Source organism: Protopterus annectens, chromosome 7.part0, assembly GCF_019279795.1.
Source record: "Protopterus annectens isolate FY-2018-M chromosome 7.part0, PAN1.0, whole genome shotgun sequence".
Taxonomy (NCBI): Eukaryota; Metazoa; Chordata; order Ceratodontiformes; family Protopteridae; genus Protopterus; species Protopterus annectens.
Window position 1 is genome coordinate 592,070,986 of NC_056739.1, and position 22,748 is coordinate 592,093,733.

The following is a 22,748-nucleotide window of genomic DNA, read 5'->3' on the forward strand; positions in this document are numbered from 1 at the left end:
TTATGTAAGAAAAGGACAGGCCCTTGTGAAGCATCTCGGTTAAGTATTGTAAAATCTGAGGAATACTGGGCACTGCTGTGCTTATCCATTGTGATTGATTCCAGGCACAGAATCTGTTCCATTTGTCAGCATAAGATTTTCTAGTACTAGGCCTTCTTGCCTCCAAAATGACATCCATCAGAGGTTAGCTGAGGGATGCTAAGGGTGAATTTAGGTGATTAGCCACACTTCAAGATTCAAAGTTTGGAGCTGAGTGTGCAGAATTTGGTTGTTCTGCTGAGACAGTAAGTAAGTAAGGTGTCTGAGGCAGGTGCCACGGTGGAAGGTGTGACACATTGCGCAGGAGTGGGTACCACTATTGGCGAGGCCAGTCTGGAGCAATCAAAATCATTTTTGGTTTGTCCTGTTTGATTTTTAGTAGAAATGTGGGGAGCAGAGGCAGAGGGGGAAAAGCATAGACTGATAGGTTTTTCCAGCTGAATGATAGAGCACCCACTTTCCAGGCTCTTTTGTGATGAGTTCTTGTACAGAATTTGCCCAACTGATAGTTCTGGAGTGAGGCAAAAAGATCTATGTCTGGACTCCCCCATTTGCGTGTCAACATGTTGAAAATCTGTGGTTCCAGTTTCCATGCATGTGGGTCCAAGAGATTTCTGCTTAGTTTGTCTGCCAGAGTATTCAGCTTTCCTGGCAGGAATTGAGCTTGTAGTTGTATTTGAAAGGTCAAGGCCGTGTTCCACAATGCCATGGCTAGTCTGCAAAGGGGTAGGAGTGTGTACCCCCTGCTTGTTTATGCACCACATAACTGTGGTATTGTCTGTCTTCATCATTAACTGTCCTGGATGAAGGTAGTCCTTGAAGGCTGTCAGTGCATTCTGTACAGCTAGCATATCTCTTTGATTGATATGAAGGTGCATTTGATTTGGGCTCCATTTGCCCTGAATGCACTTCCCTGCCAGATGAGCCCCACAAGCATAGTCTGATGCGTCTGTAGTTAGGGTCTGGGTGGCAGGGGGTGGAGTGAATGGCAGTCCCTTGTTTTGGTGGCAGGCCTCTGTCCACCATAGGAACTTTAGTTGCAGGCAAGGTATGACAGGAATCATTGTTTCCAGGCTGTGACAATGTTGACTCCATAAACTTTTTAAGTACCACTGAAGTTTCCTCATATGCAGTCTTGCATATGGAATTAGAAGAATGCAGGAGGACATGAACCCCAAGGCTTGCAGAACTTGTCTTGAAGAGGAAGGGTTTTTGTGGCCACCTGTTTGAAGTAAGTTACCAAATGAATTTGCTTTTCTGGTGTAAGGTAAGCCATCTGGGCAGCTGTATTCAAGCTTGCACCCAGGAATGTAATTTTTTGAGAGGGTACCAGTTGTGATTTCTTTTCATTTATGGTGTACCCTAAACAAGTTAGAACCCTTTTTATAAACGCCAGATGTTTTAGAAGAATGTCCCTGTTTTCTGCCTGAATTAGACAATCATCCAGGTATGGATATATTTAAATATTTCTTTGTCTGCAAAATGCGATTACTGGAGCCAGGCACTTTGTGAAGACCCTGGGCGCAGTAGATAAGCCAAAGGGCAGTGCAGAGAACTGGTAATGCAAGTAGCCTGCTTTGAAGTGGAGGTATCTCCTGCAAGATCCCCTGATTGGGATATGCAGGTAAGCCTCTTTTAAGTCTAGAGTTACCAACCAGGCATCTTTGCCTAGCATAGGAAGTAACTGTTGAAGAGTCAGCATCTTGAATTTTGGAATGTCCAGAAATGTGTTTAGAGTAGATAAGTCCAGAATTGGACACCATGATTTGTCTTTTCTGGGTACCAGGAAAAGTCTTGAATAGAAACCTTGTCCCTTTTCCTCTTCTGGTACTGGTTGAATAGCCCCCATGTTCATGCGTGACAGTACTTGTTTCTGGGCCTCTGCCCACTGATCTGAGGGCAGGTCTGGCCATCCATTTGGGCTTGGCAACGTGTGGAAATGAAATCTGTATCCTTGGGATACTATATTTAAAACCCATTTGTCCTGGGTTACAAGTTGCCAGTTTCTTGCATGAAGTGCCAGGTTTCCCCCCAAAGGGGCAGCTAAAAGGTAAGTGCTTGGTAAGTGTAAAGGGAAGTCATTGAGACTGTTTACCATAGTGAGGTGCCTTGTTGTTTCCAGATTTGGAGGAGGAGGCAATCCATTGTTTCGTTCTAAAAGTCCCTTGTGACTGAAACCTGGAACCTTTGGAATGTCTGGGTTTGACTTGAGTGGCTCTCGAAGGAACTGGAAAGGACCAGTTCTTAGTAGGCCAGTGCCTACTAAATCTTGGAGGTTGCACTTGTAAGAAATCGTTTACAGTTTGTATAGATTTAGCTTTATCTTCCATCTTTTTTAAAACTTCTTCAGCCTTATTACCAAAGAGACTGTCCTGCTGCAAAGGAGCATCCAACAATTTTGCTTTAACATGATCAGGCAGAGTTTGCTCTTTGAGCTAAGCATTCCTTCTTAGCAGAGACCCAGTTACAGCAGCCCTGCAAGAGGACTCCAAAGAATCAAAACCACATTGCAAAGTATGTTTTCCAACTTGTTCAGCTGAATGCAATAAATCCTGTAAATCTTTATTTTCTACAAAGTCAGAAATTAACATCATTTTCTGTATCAGCAGTCCCATGACATGCTGTTGATATTTAAGCATATGAAATTGACAGTTTAAAGCCCTGATTGCCAAAGTTGCAGAAGTATAAACCTTCTTACCCCATCTATCCAGCGCCCTGGGAATCTCTATCAGAAGGAGTAGGATATTTAGCAGTAGAGGCCTTAATGCCCTTGGGACCCTGAGAAATGGTTTCAAGATCTGCAATAGGATTTTTGAAAAGGAATTTGTGGGAGTCAGGAACCTTGTAGTATCTGTCTGGCTTACAAGGAGCCGGAGACAGAGAATCAGGAGCCATACTAGATTCTGAAAAAACATCATCAACAATGTCTAGAACAGGAGGTATAGCCAAAGAAGAAAATCCCCAAGTCTCGTTTTAGATTCAGAGAAATCTTGACTTTCCCAGTGGAAATGTTCCTTAAGGTATGTAAAGTTTGCCCAAAAGAAAAATCCTCAGGGGGAGAAGCAGAAGGAATGGAATGTTCTGCATCAAAGTCCTCATTAAGTAGGTATAGACAAATCCTGTTCATTAGAAGAGTCAGAAGAAATAGAATCCTGTTTAGAAGATTCATAATCAATGTCTTGCCTAGGCCTCTTAGAAGGGAGTGTTGGCTACCCTTGATCAGAGTAACTAAAACTTCAGCCATTTTGATCATTTGATTTTTAGGCATAGGGGCCTGCACATGTGGCGCAGGCGTCGGTTTTCTATTCACAGGTTTAGATTTTGGCCTTAGTTTTGAAGATGGAGTCGATCTAATATATAAATCTGTAAGCCTGAAAACACTCTCAGAAGCCTGTGCCTGCACAGCAGCTCTGGACCCATCTAAGGTAGAGACATCAGCGGGTTCCATAATTGAAGCATCTAGCAGCATACCAGAGTCCGAATGGGTCTCAGTAGAGGCCTGTGAATCAGAAGCAGCGGGTATCAGGGGCTGCGAAAGCACCTCACTGAGTACCGGTGAACTGGCGACTGGCTTAGGAAAAGCGTCGTCATCAGTTTTGGACCTCAACGGCCTGTCTCTGTCTTTTTCTTTGCGTTTTTTTAGGTATTCCGGTAGTCAGATTGCTAACTGACATTTCTGGATAATTAAAGCATGAGCCAAAATATTTAGAGGCAGAAATATACTGACATTTAATAGTGCGTTGATTAAATTTAGCACAAAACCGACAGGAAGGTACATTGTGGTCAAAGCCTAGGCAAGTAATACAGTACAAATGAAAATCCTTATGAGGTATTTGCTTCCCACAAGTAATGCAATTATTAATTTTTACTGACATCGGTAAGGAGCAAGAAAAAGTTTCCCCAACGTGGGTGCTTAGCTTTTTAGTTGAAGACTTTGATTCTGAAACTCGAAAATGAAAATTTCAGGAGCCGGCCGACCGGCACTTGCGAACTGCTTCTGCTTCGGGCACTGTGCGGCAAGAAAGACTGATGTAATGGGGTCGGCTGCATGTTTTACACCCCTGACAACCTGACGTCATGGAAAAAAGGACAGCAACCGATGCAGGACCCAAGACTTTATTAATCAGGCCGACTGAGGGCAACCTGCCAGCAGATTACCCAAATGTAATGACTGCAACAGTGAAACACGAAGAACATCAGTAGTCGCTCCTTTAATAATCACGTCACCACAGAAGTCATAAAATCCTTCTGCGTGGCACACCTCATCACAAAGGGGTTCTCCTCCAGAAAAAGAGAGGTCATCGTTCCTCTCTACTCATCCCTCATCAGACACATTATAGAGTACAACACCCCGTTTGGCATGTACCTGGCAAGACATCTGCAACAACTTGAAAGGGCACAGAAATACCTCAGAAAGAGGATTACCGGCCTCAAACAGATGCCATACGCAGACCTCTGCCTAACATACAAAGCCATGTCTAACCCAGATAATGAAATCCCAATCGCTTCGAGCTACACACTCCAGGGACCTAAACCTTGTCACCACAATAAACAGAACATGCTGGAGGGATAGATTCCTGTCCCAGAGATGTTCTATGCTCTGGAAAAGGCTACCCATTCATGTCAAGCAGAGCTCCTAATTAGTCCTCTTTAAGAAAAATCTTGACAATTGAATGGGAAATAGGAGATTTACCCAGAGGACCACTGCTGTGGTGCTGCTCGAGAGGGGCACAGGAAAATAATTTTCTTGGGTGGCGAAAGCCAGGGAACCTCATTTGGCTAGGCTTATATAGGCCATATGGCCGACAGCCTAGTACATACCTATGACCCTATGAACTTGCTTACCTCTACAGCTGCACAGTCTCTGATGGGTTGGGACATCTGGGGCATGTTTTTAGTAACAGTTTTGAACTTCTAAAAAGAGACAGTAATAACCTGTGGATACTACTCTCAGCACCCATACAGCTGAGGTGATGGCCTCCCAAATTTTTGGGTCGAGAGCCAAATGACCGGAAACTACCTCCGGTGAAGTGCAGTCAGATAAGCCTTCAGTGTCACTGAAAGTGTCCACTGAAATCCTTGATCCTGCGGACTGCCCCTGCCCTGCAGATGGCATCCATTATAATTCACACACATCCTCTGGAGGAACCCTCTGAAGGAGCATCCTGGGAAGACTGCTGTGACTTTCTGCCCTTGAAAATGTCTACTGGGGGGGGGGGTAGCAAAGCATACTCTATTGACGCATAGTTCCTTCCCATCCTTGTTCACTGCTTCTCAGAGTATCTAACTATTGTCCCAAACAAGGAGGATCCATCAAAAGGGGCATTGACAAAAGATACTTCAGGCAATCCACGAAGTTACATAAATACATTCAAGCGTGGAGGAGCATGGCAATATCAGAGCCAGCTCTTCGAAATGCTCCTTCAGCTGCGTTACAGATGAGCCTCGTGCAAACATTGGTGAACACAAGCAGGGTAGACAACTGAGTCAGCAGTATCTTCTGCATTTCCAGAAACCACTGCATTCTTAGGGTTCTTGACACTTCAGGCACCAAGTCCTGATTAAGTCATGTTAAGTGTGACAGGTAATTAAGTGCTTTCATCACAAAAGTGGCTCAGGCATAGCAGTGTTTCATTAAACCATCCAAAGCCTGAGATTCCCTGTTCAGGAGGTGAACCATGGAGCTTTCTTCAGAAATCTCCTTCTTGATGGCTACTGCCACCACAATAAAATCCATGGTTGGACCCTTAATCCAGTGCGGCCTGTCCTTGGGGGGAGCAAGAACCCTGTCTGGCTTCTTGGCGATAGGCTCCACTGTGGCAGGCTCTTTCCATGCCCTCTGGGACACAACATCTAGAAGAGCATCTGGTGGGGGAATCAGCCAAGGCATGGATGGGCCTATGCCAAAGGCCTCCAAAAGTTGTTACGCCTACAGAGAGTTTGCTTGAAAGAGGCATCATCCCGCAGAGACATGGGGATCGCTGTCCTTCTTTGAAGTCAGTATCCTCAGTAGGAAACTTCTCTGGGGAGTCGAAGTGTTTCCTCTTACATTTCCTCTTTCTCAAAACTTCCTGTTCTGACACAAATGGGGAGGAGGGAAACATTTGGGAAGCCCCACCATGGGGGCAGAATGGAGGCTCTCCGATGTATGGTGTCCAGAAGCAGACCAATGACTGGCCAGAGGCACTGATGAAAAGGGGAAGGGACACCAGCAGGGGAAATCTGACCCTTCTCCTTAGAGGAGAACTTCCTTTCTACAACATCAAAGGCCAAGGTGGAAACTGGTCTCTCAGGGGCAAGGGTCCCAGAACCCAAAGGTACCAGATACAACCCCAGTCCCATGAGAGCTGTGTCTAGCCCTAACAATGATATTGGCACCAAGCTGTCCAAAGCTGTAACCCTGAGTGAAGCACTGATCCTGATGCAGAAACTGTTGACCCCAACCAAGATACTCCCTGCTTTGACATCACAGCTCCAAGTTCCTGACAGCCCCAAAAAAGTCGAAGTCAAATCAACCAAAGAAAGGGTCAGAGCTAATGATGGCACTTGCTTGCTCAAGCCATTCACAGCTGCAATGAGACAGGCCTTCTACGATTTGCTCCTTTTTGTTGTCTGTTAGAGCTGAATATTTGTTACTGTTTGTGACCTTTGGAGCTTGTAGTGAAATCTTTTGTCTAGAGAGGCATAGCTGCTTCTTTGTGGGAGAGAGAATCAGTCATGTTTGATCTAGCTAGAAACATTCCTAAACACTGTTATTTTGATTGGATAACTTGGCTGGTTTCTGTTTCTCTTCCTTTAATAGCCAGTGTTTTAAACCAGTTTGTACTTGTTTGCTCAAGCTGTTCAAAGCTGCAGTGTGATAGGCCTTCTGCCATTTGCTCTGCTGTGATACTGGAAAAAAAGATAAGTGCTTATTTTCAACTGTTTTCTCCACTTCTGTTTTTACTGCATATCTGTTTAATCTGTGCAACAGTTTTTTTTTCAGATACCACCCATCCGCCTAGTCAATGTTGTGGTCTTAAAGCTTGGTGGCTTTGAGTTGCCCACCTCTAGTAAAAAGTTGATACTGGACACTCGCCCCGGTCACATTACATCAGCTCATTCTACTGTTTATAGTGAGAACTTTGTAAAGGCCCACCCCTTTAGCTTCTTAAACTTGAATTATTACCTTCTGTCTCCTCACTTTCTAGTTAAAAAAATATAAATTGCACCTCTTCCTACTTCATTTTACTGCATGTGCTTAGGAGTGCAACTGCATTTAGTTTGCCTTATTTATTACTGCTTGGTAGTCTCATTAAATTGATGACAGTATTCTACTGAATTGCTGCTTTATTTGTGCTGTTACTGCTGTGATTGTGAGCTACTGTTTTAAAGCAATCTACCAATTAACTATATTTCATTGCTATCTCTTACAATTCACTACTGTTTAACTGCATTGCATTGTTGTTTAACTGTATTTTTTCATACTGCAAGTTCTGTTATTTTGACTATAAGTGATTAACATGTGCTTCATTGTGAGTGTTTTTACTGTGTTCTTACCTTAAAATTGAGTAACACAGTCTAGACACGGGTCTGCTGCATGTAGAAATTCAGCTGCATGTTTTTTTTATCCTTTTTGAGGTATTCCAGCTACAAATTGTCCCTTAGTATCTTGTGTTATCATCTAGTAGTACTACTCTTAGACCTTCCTCCCTTTACCAGCTCTTTCAGTTTCTGACAAATATGGATGGACAGTTTACTACATTTTCTCCTGTCAGTCTGGTTGATATGGGCATCCTGAGACAGTGTAGCAACTGCCTCATGTACACAGAAAACCCTCTACTACTACCACCTAGGAACACAATTTGTGAGATATGCAATTACATCAAGCACCTAGTGTCATTGCTCTCTCCTCAATAAACCAGTACATCTGGCACTGAGAAGGTTGGCAACACAAACACACCTCAAACACCACCCACACCTACACAACCCCCCACATATGTAAAGGTCCTCAACAAAGGCATACCCAAACAAAAGAGACCTCCGAGGCATAAATGCCCATGGACTCCACTGTCCACCACACCACACACCACACCACACATAGTCCACACACCTGTCTCTCACAGCCACTAAGGCCTAAACATAATCTCAACATATTAGTCATAGGCGTCTAGGAATAGGTGAAACCAGTAAATGTTTTAAATTTTGCAACTCTTTCCCTTGTCTTGTAGGGTTTGAGGAGTTCTGCAGAAGCTTCACCGAAAAGGGCCTTAGTAACTAATGGAGCGTCTAACAACTTGGGCCTGTACATCCACAGGAAGCGGTTTGAGCCTCACTCATTAGTATCTCCTCAGGACAGAGGCTGAAGCTGCAGATTTTGAAGAGGCTTCCACAGTATCGTAACTGCACTTAATAGAGTGCCTAGTCGCCTTTGAGGCGATGGCAAGTAGGGTATGAAGTTGGGTCTTAGCAGGCGAGTCTGGTACTTCAAGTAAGAGAGCTGATGCCTTAGAGAGGGAGTCAAAAACAAACCTGGCCTTGTGGGTTTGGTAATTTAGGGCTCTAATGGCAAGAGTAGAAGAGGTATAGACCTTTTTGCCTAGCCAATCCATGAACTTGCTGTCCTTGTCTGTAGGGAATAGAGAGGGTGAGGGGAGCTGTCTGGAGGATTTGTCAGTAGAGATTGCTATGATTGCTGGGTCTGCAGGGGGGTTCTTGTACAGGTACTGAATGTCCTGAGGAACTTTATAGAACCTGTGCGTTTTGAAGCAGGGGGCTGAGAAACAGCCATAAAGGCATCTTCAAAGGCTGGAAGCAAGGATGGTACAGCAGATGGGGAGGGTTGATCCATTTTTAATAATTCAAAGTATCTCTTCTTTGTTTCTGAAACATCTCAGGCCTGTCATTTAAAGTGTTCTCTCATGAGAGAGTATCCCCAAAAGAAAATTCTTCTCCTGGAGAATCAGGGCTGATAGCATCCTCTTCCTCAGGAGTGATATAGTCCTTGGGGGATTCAATTTGAGAGCAGTAAGTCAGGAATTCGTCAGAGGAGGAGTATTCTTTCTCTGATTCTTCTAAGGCCTGCACAGTAGAAGGAGCAGATTGAGGGACCTGTGACTGGAGGGCCTGGAATGCTTTGAAGAGATTTTGTGAGAAAACTTCGCACCCAGGTGCAGGTTGCTGTTCAGCATGTTTTAATTTCTGTTTCCTTTTTAGAGGAGTAGAAGGAAGGGTTAATTTTGAGACAGGCGTCTGGGAGGATGGCAGGGCAGGAGTAGGCCACTCCATCTCCACGAACCGTGGTTCCCCCTCACCATCAGGAGCTGATGGCTGGTTTACCTCAGTGGACGTACTCTGCATTTCTGCTGAACTGGCTTCCATCGTGGTTCTCAATTCAGGCTGAGAAACAGACATCCGATGGGACCCTGGGCTAACACCTGCCTCAAGAGTCTCACCGGATTCCTGAGGTGCAGCATTGGCATTGGGCCCAAATTGTTTGGCCTTCTTCCGATGCAGCTTGTTGGCAGTACCTACCCTGGCTTCCATAACTAATGCAATACGGCCAAATCTCTGGTTCTCGAGATATAGTTTGAGTGCAGCCAGATGGCTGTGGAGAGTTTTAGGCAAAAACAACTTACAAATTTCACAAAATGTATGGTCGTGGGCCTCCCCTAAACAAAATGTGCACTTGTCATGCATGTCCTTGTACGGAATTTGTCTCCCACAAGCACACTTCCCTATCTAGTTGACATGTACACCTGCAAAGCTAAATAACAGATACCAAGATAAAAACAAAAGGGCACTTATCTGTAGCAAGCGGCCAGGACACGAGTGAACTGCTTCCCCAAGCTGGCGATCGAAGGTCTGAAGATTAATGCGGCAGAAAAGTTCTGAAGTGGGTATGTGCAGACGTCACATTTATAGCCAACATTGGTTTATAGCTCTGACATAAGATGCCGCACATACCCCTGATCCTAAGACTTTGGTATACTGCCTGGATGTCCAGTGCAGCCGGCAGCAGTCTCCCTCCAGTTATGTATACTGCAACATGAGAATAGAAGGACAAACTATGGCTGCAGACATGGCAAACAGAATAAAATCAATAACAAAAATACTGATATCTGACTGCCAGTCTGGATTTATAGAAGACAGACCTTAGACAACATTACATTAGAACTGGGGATTGAACCTAGGACCCCAGCCCCCACATTCCATGCATCCGTCACTGCCACTGGACCAACAAGGGTCACAAAACAGTTAGGTTCTTGGTTTCCCCAAAGAGCAGTTTCTCCTTTCACCTGGGAAACTATTGAGAAGGTGATTTTTAAACACGTAAGTATGCAGTGTTCTACAAATCATTAACCTACTATTGTATTAACAACAGGACAGGAAATGAAAACTCTAACCATTGTCTGGAGATTGAACTCAGGACCCCTACATTACATGTAACTGTCACTGCCACTGGATCATCAAGGAGACTGGACAGTTAGGTACCTTGTTTCCCTAAGAGCAATTTCTCCTTTCAGCTAGGAAAATGCCATGAAGGTGATTTTTAAACACACAAATATCCAATGCTATACAAACCACTGTTTCTTACTTGAAAGGAGTAACTGCTCTTGGGGGAAACCAGGTACCTAACTCTCCAAAGACTCCTTGTTGATATGGTGGCAGGGACCAACGATTCTTTTTCTCATGGTAATTTAAATGCCTTATAAATAAATACCCACAGTTATGGAACAGTTTATGCAAACTGTGTCTAGTCAACAAATAAAGTTAGTCTTAATGTCTTAGTCCCTTGTATATAATTTAAGCTAAATTTACTGAGGAAATACTTATTGAAATCTCTATAACTTTTCCTGATAGTAATAGCAGACTCAAGAAAGCAATATTTTCATCCTGAGTTTGTATCTTTAAAGTGCCTTTGATGCATTTTTCTATCTTGTTTGAATGTGTACAATTACCAAGTGCAGCTATATTAGAAGTTTTAAGATTCCAAGGTCCTAGAAATCCCCAACACCTCCATTACTTATACAATGGAATATTTGATGTTGTTGTACCTCAAGGTTAAACAAATCTAGCTTGGCCATTTTTCAGTATTAGTGAATGCAGCATTCACACACTCAATTCCTTTCAAGTATTCATGCGACTACAGTAACAGAGAAATTTATTTATTTATTTTTTATAACACAAAAGTATAGTCTCCGGGTCTCCGATGAAAACAAGCAAAGGTCCAGTGGAGCTTTCATGCTGAAACAAATACTGAAAGTGTTAAAATACTACTTTTATTATTATTTTTTAAATATTTAGCTAACTAGTAATGATCTGTCCATACCATGGTGTGTGTGCACCACAGTATTCAATTCATTCACTCTCAATGTACTTGCTTAATTCAGGAAAACAGGAGAGCTGCAGCCTATCGTCACACTTGATGGCTATCAGACAAGAAACTAAACTTGGATAAGATGCCAATCCATCGTGAGATTCACACTCACTATTGGCAGTTTAGAGGATTGACAGTTCATGTACTGCATGTCATTGGGATAGTGGAAATTGAAGCACCCAGGAAAATCCCACATAGACACAGGAAGGACATGTAGGCTCTGCCCAGAAGGGACCGCAGCTGATAACTGAACTGGAAAACAAACCACTGTGAGATAGCATTACTGGCCCTATATCACTGTGCCATCCAGTCTGCAATCATACTGCACAGTTCGACATTAAAAAATGAAAGTAAAACAGACATTTTGGGCAAAAATGTATAAATTATCTTGAAAAACAAAAAACAGAAATGAACATCCTCTGATATTGGTATCAGAAAAATAAACATTTTTGAAGTGCATGCTTAGGGGCAGACACTTGGTATTTTGAACTAGCTCACAACCACTGAGTAATCAAAAAAGAAAGAAATACAAAATGAAAAAGGCACTGCACAATCTAGATGACAAAGTTCAGTCATATTACTCGCTCTAAGTAAAGTTTTGGAAATGAAATGCCCTATTTGTAAAGCTTGTGGTTGAAAGAATATGAGTTTTTTTTTAAGCTCACCTTGTTTCAAGGTGGTAGTCCATCACATCCCAAGCATCCCAGTACAGAGGAATGTCATCAAAAATCGCAAACTGGTTTCCAAAACAAGATTCAGTCACTGATTCTCTGGAAAACAAAACAGTCCATGAAAGTTCTTTATCATGAATAACACAAGGATAAAAAATAACCTTAAATTAGCTTTTCTGTCCTTGAAAAACCATGTCTTAAAATTCCAAACAGTATTTACAAGAGATTATAAATTACATCTGACATGTTCAGTTTAAATTTAACTAAATTTCTCCATACCAAGCCAATGAATTTACATCTTGCTGGATTATGTTTGCCACAAAGGCAGTGCAATAAATTATTTTTCTTAACATGTTTGTAGTAATCTTGTTAGATAATATATCCCCCAAATCCAGGGCAACAAAAGGTAACTTCCCCTCCTCTTTTCGATAGGTGCCATGGGATCTTTTACATCCACCTGAACTATCATCAACTTAAGCAGATGGAGCCTCGATTTGACATCTCATCCAAAGGATAGTATATGCAAACGTGTAGCATCCCCGTTATGCTGCACTGCAGTGTCAGCAATCCATCAATCTGGTGTGGAAATACAACCCACAGTCTTCTGCACTGAGTGTGCTACCTGCTGCGCCACTGACATGAATATGTCAATGCCCTCCCCATTATTGGACTTTTAGGAAAACTAACAAAAGACATGAAAAATACTCACAGGTCACAACAGAGTCTTTACAGCATGTATTTTCATAACTTCTCATGATGAAGAGAATATGTGCTGCATTTTATTTATCTATTTGTTAAGGTGAGCAGTATGTACAGTATCTGTACTGTAAAGGTCTGGTACATGCAACTTGTATGTGGCTTTGCCATTCATGATATAATGCATGTACAGTGGATATAAAAAGTGGGTACTTGCGTATTATCGCAACCAGATTTTTGCGGTTGTGAAACTGGCACACTTGGCTTGAGACGACTGCATCTCATTCTTAAAACGGATGTTCAAAGTGTAGACTACTGTCAGAGTACAGTGTTTAAGCACCAGGAGCAGGAACAAGTAACAAGTTTCTCTTCCTGTTCTGCGTGTAGTGCAGATGCATGAATGAAAGAACATGGCTGCTATCATATGAAGAAATCTAAAGTTATAAGAGTAAAGGAGTTGATCGTTAAGACAGTTATTAGATAGTAAGTGAACACAGACACAGAGAAGGTATTATTTCTTAGGCTTTTAGTTTCCATAATGTGTTAATCACCCATTAAAGGAAGCATTGCACTGAAAAAGTATGTCTAACTGATGCTTCTGAATTGTGAAGAAGGCAGGTTCCAAAGCTGACACATTCTAGTTTAGTGGTCATGGTCATTCCTTCTTTACTACTCTGTTAATGTTGACAGCTCTTTCCCTGGTTATGTTCATTGATGCATCTTCACAGGAGGAAAGAACCATGCTTTTTGCCTAAACTAAAAGTAGCACACACTTGTAGGACACAAACACACTTCTGAATGCACTTTGACAGCATTCCTTTTCCATGAGAAACGAGCGTGCAGAACCCGGTCTTGAAATGACAGTAATGGTTGCGATAATAGTACAGATGCATCTATGCAAGGGACCAAAATACTATGTTTTTTAAATAAAAGTAAAGGCAGCACATACTTCTAGGATGCACACAATATACAATGCACTCTGACTACATTTGCTGAAACAATGAACGACCGTGAAGCAGCTGCTATTCAGCTGACAAATCTGGTTGCGATAATACGTAAGTACCGAAAAGTGTACACACCTCTGTTAAAATGCCATGTTTTTGTGATATAAAAAAAATGAGACCACAATAAATCATTTCAAAACCTTTCCCACCTTTAATGTGACCTATAACTTGTACAATTCAATTGAAAAACAAACACATCTGTTAAGGGAAAAATATAAAAAAATAAACTGGTTGCATAAGTGTGCACACCCTTAAACTAATACTGTATTGAAGCACCTTTTGATTTAATTACAGCATTCAGTCTTCTTGGGTAGGAGTCTATCAGCATGGCACATCTTGACTAGGCAATACTTCTCACTCTTCCTTGCAAAAGCGCTCCAAATCTGTCAAATTGCAAGGGCATCTCTTGTACACAGCCCTCTTCAGGTTACCCCACAGATTTTCTATTGGTTTTAGGTCTGGGCTGTGGCTGGAATGCCCGTGCCCTGGCCCAGCAATGAAGGAGCCTCAATCCTCACCACTAACACCAGAAAGGGCATCTCATATGAGAGGAAAGGATAACCAATACACACAGTAAAGTAAAGTGCAATTTCCCTTAAGTGCACACAGAGATCACAGTCAGTCTGGGGCTGGTTGCTCCCTTGCCCAATCAGTGCTTCGTGTCCCTGCCCAAGTAGCTGACACACACACACTTTAAAATAAGTATTTATACAACTTCACAGACATTCCTGGGAAAGGCCGACAAAGATTATCCAGCTGTGCTCCTTTACCCAGACTATACAGTAGTAATCACCGCCACCACCAGCTAATATATATTTATCAGCTACTAAAAGGCTTTTAAAAGGGTGGTCAAATTATTACTGTGCAATATTATTATCCAATAGTAGTGTAATTTAAGAAATCTTAAGGCTTTGGAAGGGCTTAGTACAGGATCACTTATAAGCATGCAAAGTACTCTAGAGCTTAATTTATTTCTACATAAACCAGCCACAGGTGAAATGTTTTTATAATATTTAATAATAAATACTAAAGAAATGCTTGACTTAGTTTTCCTTACAGCAGATGGCAATGTTGCCACATTGTAGAAACAGCATTTCTTTACATTTAAGACACAAGCGTGTATTTCACATTTATATTTTCAAATGCCAGAATTATATATCAAATTCTATTTGGCTAGGCTGGCAGCCTTCACCCATCTCTACCAGTCTTCACAATGGGCCATTCCAAAATTTAAATTTTCTTCTGGTGAAGCCATTCTTTTGCTGATTTGGATGTATGCTTGGGGTCATTGTCGTGTTGAAAGGTGAAATTCCTCTTCATCTTCAGCTTTCTAGCAGATGACTGAAGGTTTTGGGCCAAAAGTGACTGGTATTTGGAACTGTTCATAATTCCCTCCACCTTGACTAAAGCCCTGGTTTCAGCCAAAGAAAAGCAACCCTAAAGCATGATACTGCCAACATCAACCACCATGCTTCACCGTGGGGATGGCATTCTTTTGTTGATATGAAGTGTTGTTTTTGTGTCAACGTACCTTTTGGAATTGTGGCCAAAAAGTTCAACCTTGGTCTCATCAGACCATACCAAATTTTCCCACATGCTTTTGGGAGACTTGATGTATTGTTTTACAAATGTTAGCCGGGCCTGGATGTTTTTCTGTGTAAGAAAAGGCTTCTGTCTTGCAACCCTACCCCATACTCCAGACATATTGAGAATACGGGAGATGTCATATGGAGTACACAACCAGTACTTATCAGAAATTTCTGGAGCTCCTTCAGTGTTGCTGTAGGGCTCTTGGCAGCCTCCCTGACCAGTTTTCATCTCGTCTTTTCATCAATTTTGGAGGGACATCCAGTTCTTTGTAATGTCACTGTTGTCCCATATTTTCTCCACTTTATGAAGACTGTCTTCAGTATGTTCCATGGTATATCCAATGCTGTGGAAATTTTTTGTACCCTTCTCCTGACTGATACCTTTCAACAATGAGATCCCTTTGATGTTTTGTAAGCTCTCTGCGAACCATGGACTTTTGCTGTAGTAGGCAACTGGGTAAATGTCAGGAAAATCCTATTAGGACAGCTGAACTTTATTTTGGGTTAATCAGAGTCTCTCTAATTGATGGCAGGTGTGTACCCAAGAAGGCTGAATGCTGTAATTAAAGCAAAAGGTGCTTCAACAAAGTATTAGTTTAAGGGTGTGTACACTTATGCAGCCAGCTTTTCGTATGTTTTTTATGTTTTATATTTTTCCCCTAATAGATTTGTTTTTCAATTGAATTGTACAGGTCATAGGTCACATTAAAGGTGGGAAAAGTTTTGAAATAATTTACTGTGGTCTCATTTTTTTATATCACAAAAACCTGGCATTTTAACAGGGGTGTGTGTACACTTTTTATATCCACTGTATGACCTCTCTAACATACACAGTATGCATATACAATCCTATCCACCAAATATTCTATGTACTGCTGTCACAAGTCACAAACTCTCACTCAGTTGATATTCTTTATCGTCATCACCCATATCCCCTGTCTGTAGGCCTCTGTTTTTTCCAGGTCCACGACTGCTCCCTTCTTGCACAGGGTGAACACAACTGCCCAGATGAAGTGCTCCTATTTTCAAACTTCATAAGATAACTGAAACTGCTTAAAAGTCCATGCAGCACTCAAAAGACAACTTGACCAATCCTGTTTAATATATATTCATCCACAACACCTTTCACCATTTTTTTTTTTGCACATGGGGTCAGGGTGTCACATCAACAGTGATAATCATCAAGGGCCAAAGTTCACACCACCAAGTTATCAATAATTTACACACTGCCTCAATACATGCCAAACTAGTCCTCTATAGCAGTGATGCAACTCTTACCTGCTCTACCCAAAATCTCATTCTCCCACAACTCATACAAGATTCATTCTCCTTCACTGAAAACTGGCTAGCAAAATGATACCCAATGCTAAACTAAAAAAAGACAAAACTATTCCTTTCACTCCAAAGTCTCATACAAAATGCAAAGCTAAGCCTCAAATCACCTCTGCAAATAACAAAAATATTGAGCTAGTCTCCAATACTAAATTTCTAGGGGATTATATAGACAACACCATGACATTCAAGTTCCATCCAACAATCAATAAAAAACACATCCGAAGTTAGATCTGCTATATACAGCCAAACAATATTTAACTGAAAGTAGCCAGATAACATTAGCATCCACTTTACTGCTGCCTACACTTCTGTATGCATCTCCTATTTTTTAACAACTGCAGGTCCACTCTGGCAACTAAACTAAAGCAATGCTATAATAAAAAACAAACTTGTTTCCAACAAGCCATACTCCACACATCACTGTATTGGCCTCCAGCAGCTAAATTAGATTTTAGCGTGTTCGAAGACTCAGTGCTAAAGAAACGCACGTCAGAGGAGCGGTTTACTCTACGTCTATCCCATTATTTTCTTGTTTACTTTGAGACATGGCAGAGGGATCAACGATACCGGTAGAGCTACCGTACGTCATTAAGAGGAATGACACTGCTGCAGAGACTGTTTTTGGTACCGCGAGATCTATCAATGACCGTTTCCTTGACTGTTTGAGAGAACGCCAGAATCCGTTGGCGTCATATGAGGATAATGGAGATTCTTCGAACAGTATAGAGACACCCTACAACACAGAGGATTTAAACAAAGAGCTACAAGCAATAGAATCTGACCTTTCGAAACTCAAACGTATGCAAACGCAACATTTACACTTCGATGTGTGCTTACAGAAACGCATTATTCCAAGGGGTCTACGTGTCTTGAAGATGCCAACGACCGGCACCACTTACCCTGAGCTGCTGTACCAATGGCAGCAGCTCAATATAGAGGTGAGTTTGAAGTACATGACATTATTAAATCAGTTTTTTGCTCCAATTGAAGAAGCTCTACGTACATCGATTGAACTAAAACAAAAGAGAATGTATGACTGTTATCCGCTGCGTTGTTGGATGCTAGTTTTCATAGCATTCTAGATAGTACTAGTGCCTATGAGAGGAAACTTTTCTCTCAGAAAAGAAACAAGCTACAACGGGATATGTCCGATTTTCGTTTAGGTCATATTTTTACCTGGCCCAGGACTTCTGGACCTATGACCAACACGAATAGTACTCTTAGTTCTAGAGTGGCCAATTCCAACTTTGATCAACCTGCCTTGGCAGAAAACAGATGGGCGAACAACACAGTGAAAGTGGGGAAGAAGGGAGACTTCCCAACGAAAGAGATTACATTAGAGACATGACATCCATCGGTGCATGAAGATATTGGCACTATTACTGATAGAGTACCTGATAGAGTACCTGACCATGATAACAGTTCTGATAATGCAAACAGTAATGTTGATGATAATACAACTATTTGCACTTCTGATGTAATAATAGTTTCACATGAATTTAACAATCCTGATTCTAAGGTTGAACCTGTTGTAAGGAACAAAACAACAGTTTCCAATACAGGAATTTCCAACACAGGAATTTCTTCATTATCTAGAGGCAATAGTGTTGTCACTTGTAACATCATTAACAACACTCCTGTTTTTGACTCCTCTCACCCTTTTCCGATCAGGGTAGAGCAGGGGGAAGGGAGGTACAGATCTCAAAGCAGAGGGAGACAGAAAAGGAAATTACCTGTAGAACACATGCCCAACAAGAATATAAAGAAGATGTGGGAAAGCAGGGGGCAAGGGAAAACTTAGTGTTTAACCTATCCTCCCACCCCTTGACAACTGAAGAAGTATCTGTATTGCAGAAGGGTCTCTCTTTCATACCTACGACCTACGTGTTTTTGAGGAAACCATTCGTGATTTCAAACTGTTTGTACGCAATTTATCCCTTCAATTGCACTTTAGGGACAAAGGAGAATACTCCACTCATGTGAAATTTCATCGTCCTAGTGTTTTTGTACCACAGCCGCACCCCCTACTTGCTGCCTTCAGTAAATTGGTAGAAGATGATCTATATAAAAAGAGAGACAATAAAATGAAACGCCAGTATTATAGATATAACCTCACGCTTCAAGAGAACATAGCTCTGAAGAAACTGTCCAGAGATACTAGTATATCAATCAGACCAGCTGATAAAGGCGGAGGTGTAGTGGTGATGGACAGCACTTACTACACTAATAAGATGCTAACCATGTTGAGTGAAACACAATTTTATGAGCCTCTAGCATTAGATCTTATTCCATTCTATATACACAGAGTACATTCTGCACTATTACATCTATTGAATAGCAATTTGATTGATAACACTCTCTTTCTGTTTTTAGATGTCCCTAAACCTACCATCCCCCTCATTAATGGTCTTATTAAAATACACAAGGATCCTATTGATCCACCTCTAAGACCAATCGTAGCTGGTAGGGGATGGTTAACAGAACCAGCCTCTATGTATATAGAGAATAATCTGAGACAGATAGTTGATGACAACATATATGTGTTAAAAGATACACGACAGTTTCTACTTGATTTATATACACATTTGAAAGGAATATCAGGAGAAGTGGATTTTATCTTCGTAACTATGGATGTTCAATCCCTTTTCACTGTCATACCTAACTCAGTAGGTATTGACATGGTAGAACGTTACTTAAGACGTGAATCTAGTATGATTGATTCTAAGGTGAACCTGTTGACTTCTCTTATTAAATCTGGTCTTGTATAACAATGTGTTTTACTTTGAAGGGAGATGTTTTCTACAGAAGGATGGCGTAGCTATGGGCACGCCTTGTGCCAATAGCTACGCCAATCTCTTCATGGCAGAGTGGGAACATGAGTACATGTGTCCTTTACCTGCGTTTATAGAACACGTCTCTTTTTATAGACGTTTTGTAGATGATCTGTTCTTTCTTTGGAAAGGGAGTCATCAAGAGCTATTATGCTTTATACAAACCATCAATTCATCTACAACATATTTGAAGTTTAGCTATGAGCTGTCTGTAAATAAAATATCTTTTTTAGACATTTTTGTAGAGAAATTACCGAGTGGGCTAATTAATACAGGAGTTTACAGAAAACCCTGCCACATGAACACTCTGTTATATCGTTCTAGTATGCACCCCCCCTATGTATTTAATAACATTATTAAAGGACAGGCCACTAGAGTCTCCAGATACAATCCTAGTTCTGTTGGGTTTGATGATGATATGAACCAATTACATGATAGATTGATTGACCGTGGTTACAGTGAGAATGAGATATCTAGGGGCCTAGAGAGCATCTCTGGCTCCAGGACAGGGATGGCTGCACCATATTTCTCTGATATAGGATCATTTCTAATAGATAGATCTGATGTACCTGTTACATCTACTGCGAATCGTACATCTTTCTCTATTTTTTATACCAAAGATGTTGGCTACATCAAAGACATTGTCAAGACACATTGGAATGTATTGATGGTAGATCCGTTGGTCAGAGATACTTTGGGAGAAACACCTGCTTTTAGGCATAAGAACAAGAAAAATCTTAAGAATATATTATGTGACAGGAGACCCATTGATCATTCCAGTTTTAATGTATCAAATGGGACATATAGATGTAGACACTACAATTTTTGTGAGTACATCAATCTCAGCCCCACTTTTGTACACCCCGTCACTCAACACCAGTTCTTCATCAAAGCATCTGGAGACTGTATGACCAACAACATAGTCTATTTAGCCACCTGCTCTTTCTGTCCATCCTTTTACGTTGGAAAGACCAACAGGTCTTTCAGAGATCGCATACGTGAACACCTATACAGCATAAGAATGGCACACAAACACAATGCCTTAGCTAAACATGTTATTGAGTGTGGTTCTTCGCACACTTTTAGTTTCAGGATTTTAGAGAGAATTGACATTAATAGTAGGGGTGGGGATGTTAAGACACACACAGAAGGTAGGGAGAATTTCTGGATCATGAGATTCAGATCCGATACCTCACCAGGTTTAAATGTCAAACTTTCTGTCAAACCTTTTTTGAAGATGAGGAGATTAAAGGTACACAAATGAGGTTATTATACATATAGTTTAACCACTCTCCTCACACATTTTATTACATCTTATTACATTTTATATGCGTAGTGTTTCATACATATGCAGTTTTTTATATATATGCAGTATTTTATATACATGCAGTCCTTTACTTATTTATATATATATATATATATATATATATATATATATATATATATAGTTTTTAACATGTACAAAGGTACAACAAATGTTTTTAACATCAGTGAGTGCACATCTATGTTGGCGTTTTTGTATATAGTTTTTATAATTATTTTTATAATTATTTCTATGATATACAGCTTTAATACTATAACAGTTTAATTGGCTTTCCCGCCATTTTAGTATATATATTTTACCAGTTTGAACATTATAGTGTTGAGTCTGATGAAGCCTGAAGAGGTGAAAGCGCTAACTCGTTCTGTTTTGGAATAAAGCTTTTTTTGTCATACTTGAACGTTGTGGACCTGGATTTTATACACCAAGTGTTTTACGTGGATATCTGTGGGACTATAAGAAGATTTTATATCCTGTGCTGCCACGTTCCGCTCCGCTGCTGTATTATTATCTTTTTTACATTTCTTTTGTTTTTCAATTGAATTGTACAGGTCATAGGTCACATTAAAGGTGGGAAAAGTTTTGAAATAATTTACTGTGGTCTCATTTTTTTATATCGCAAAAAACTGGCATTTTAACAGGGGTGTGTATACACTTTTTATATCCACTGTATGACCTCTCTAACATACACAGTATGCATATACAATCCTATCCACCAAATATTCTATGTACTGCTGTCACAAGTCACAAACTCTCACTCAGTAGATATTCTTTATCGTCATCACCCATATCCCCTGTCTGTAGGCCTCTGTTTTTTCCAGGTCCACGACTGCTCCCTTCTTGCACAGGGTGAACACAACTGCCCAGATGAAGAGCTCCTATTTTCAAACTTCATAAGATAACTGAAACTGCTTAAAAGTCCATGCAGCACTCAAAAGACAACTTGACCAATCCTGTTTAATATATCTTCATCCACAACACCTTTCACCATTTTTTTTTTTTTTTTTGCACATGGGGTCAGGGTGTCACATCAACAGTGACAATCATCTAGGGCCAAGGTTCACACCACCAAGTTATCAATAATTTACACACTGCCTCAATACATACCAAACTAGTCCTCTATAGCAGTGATGCAACTCTTACCTGCTCTACCCAAAATCTCATTCTCCCACAACTCATACAAGATTCATTCTCCTTCACTGAAAACTGGCTAGCAAAATGATACCCAATGCTAAACTAAAAAAAGACAAAACTACTCCTTTCACTCCAAAGTCTCATACAAAATGCAAAGCTAAGCCTCAAATCACCTCTGCAAATAACAAAAATATTGAGCTAGTCTCCAATACTAAATTTCTAGGGGATTATATAGACAACACCATGACATTCAAGTTCCATCCAACAATCAATAAAAAACACATCCGAAGTTAGATCTGCTATATACAGCCAAACAATATTTAACTGAAAGTAGCCAGATAACATTAGCATCCACTTTACTGCTGCCTACACTTCTGTATGCATCTCCTATTTTTTAACAACTGCAGGTCCACTCTGGCAACTAAACTAAAGCAATGCTATAATAAAAAACAAACTTGTTTCCAACAAGCCATACTCCACACATCACTGTATTGGCCTCCAGCAGCTAAATTAGATTGAGCTCTCACCTACTGTCAACTTCAGTCTGCACATACATTAGTCTTTCACCCTGAGAAATGCCCTGCTATAAGTGGTAAACTACCACTCCACTCCACAAATAGACCTCTTCACTCTACTGACAAACATCTCATTCCAATTCTCAAAGCTCACAACAAATGAAAAAGCTCTTCACTCCAACTTTATATCAAAATTGTGAACTCAATTCCCTGCCATCAATTAGGCTCCTCAACAATGCAAATATCTTCACAGA

At 40.9% G+C, this 22,748-nt stretch overlaps 1 protein-coding gene across 1 annotated transcript in view; it reads right to left on the reverse strand.

The window, feature by feature from the left end:
- Positions 1-22,748, reverse strand: part of MAN2C1 (mannosidase alpha class 2C member 1) — a 1,630,015-nt gene that overhangs the window by 341,037 nt on the left and 1,266,230 nt on the right. Inside the window, exon 19 of the mRNA XM_044077185.1 lies at positions 12,064-12,168. Within this exon, the coding sequence (XP_043933120.1) occupies positions 12,064-12,168 (105 nt within the window). The remainder of the gene's footprint in view (positions 1-12,063; positions 12,169-22,748) is intronic.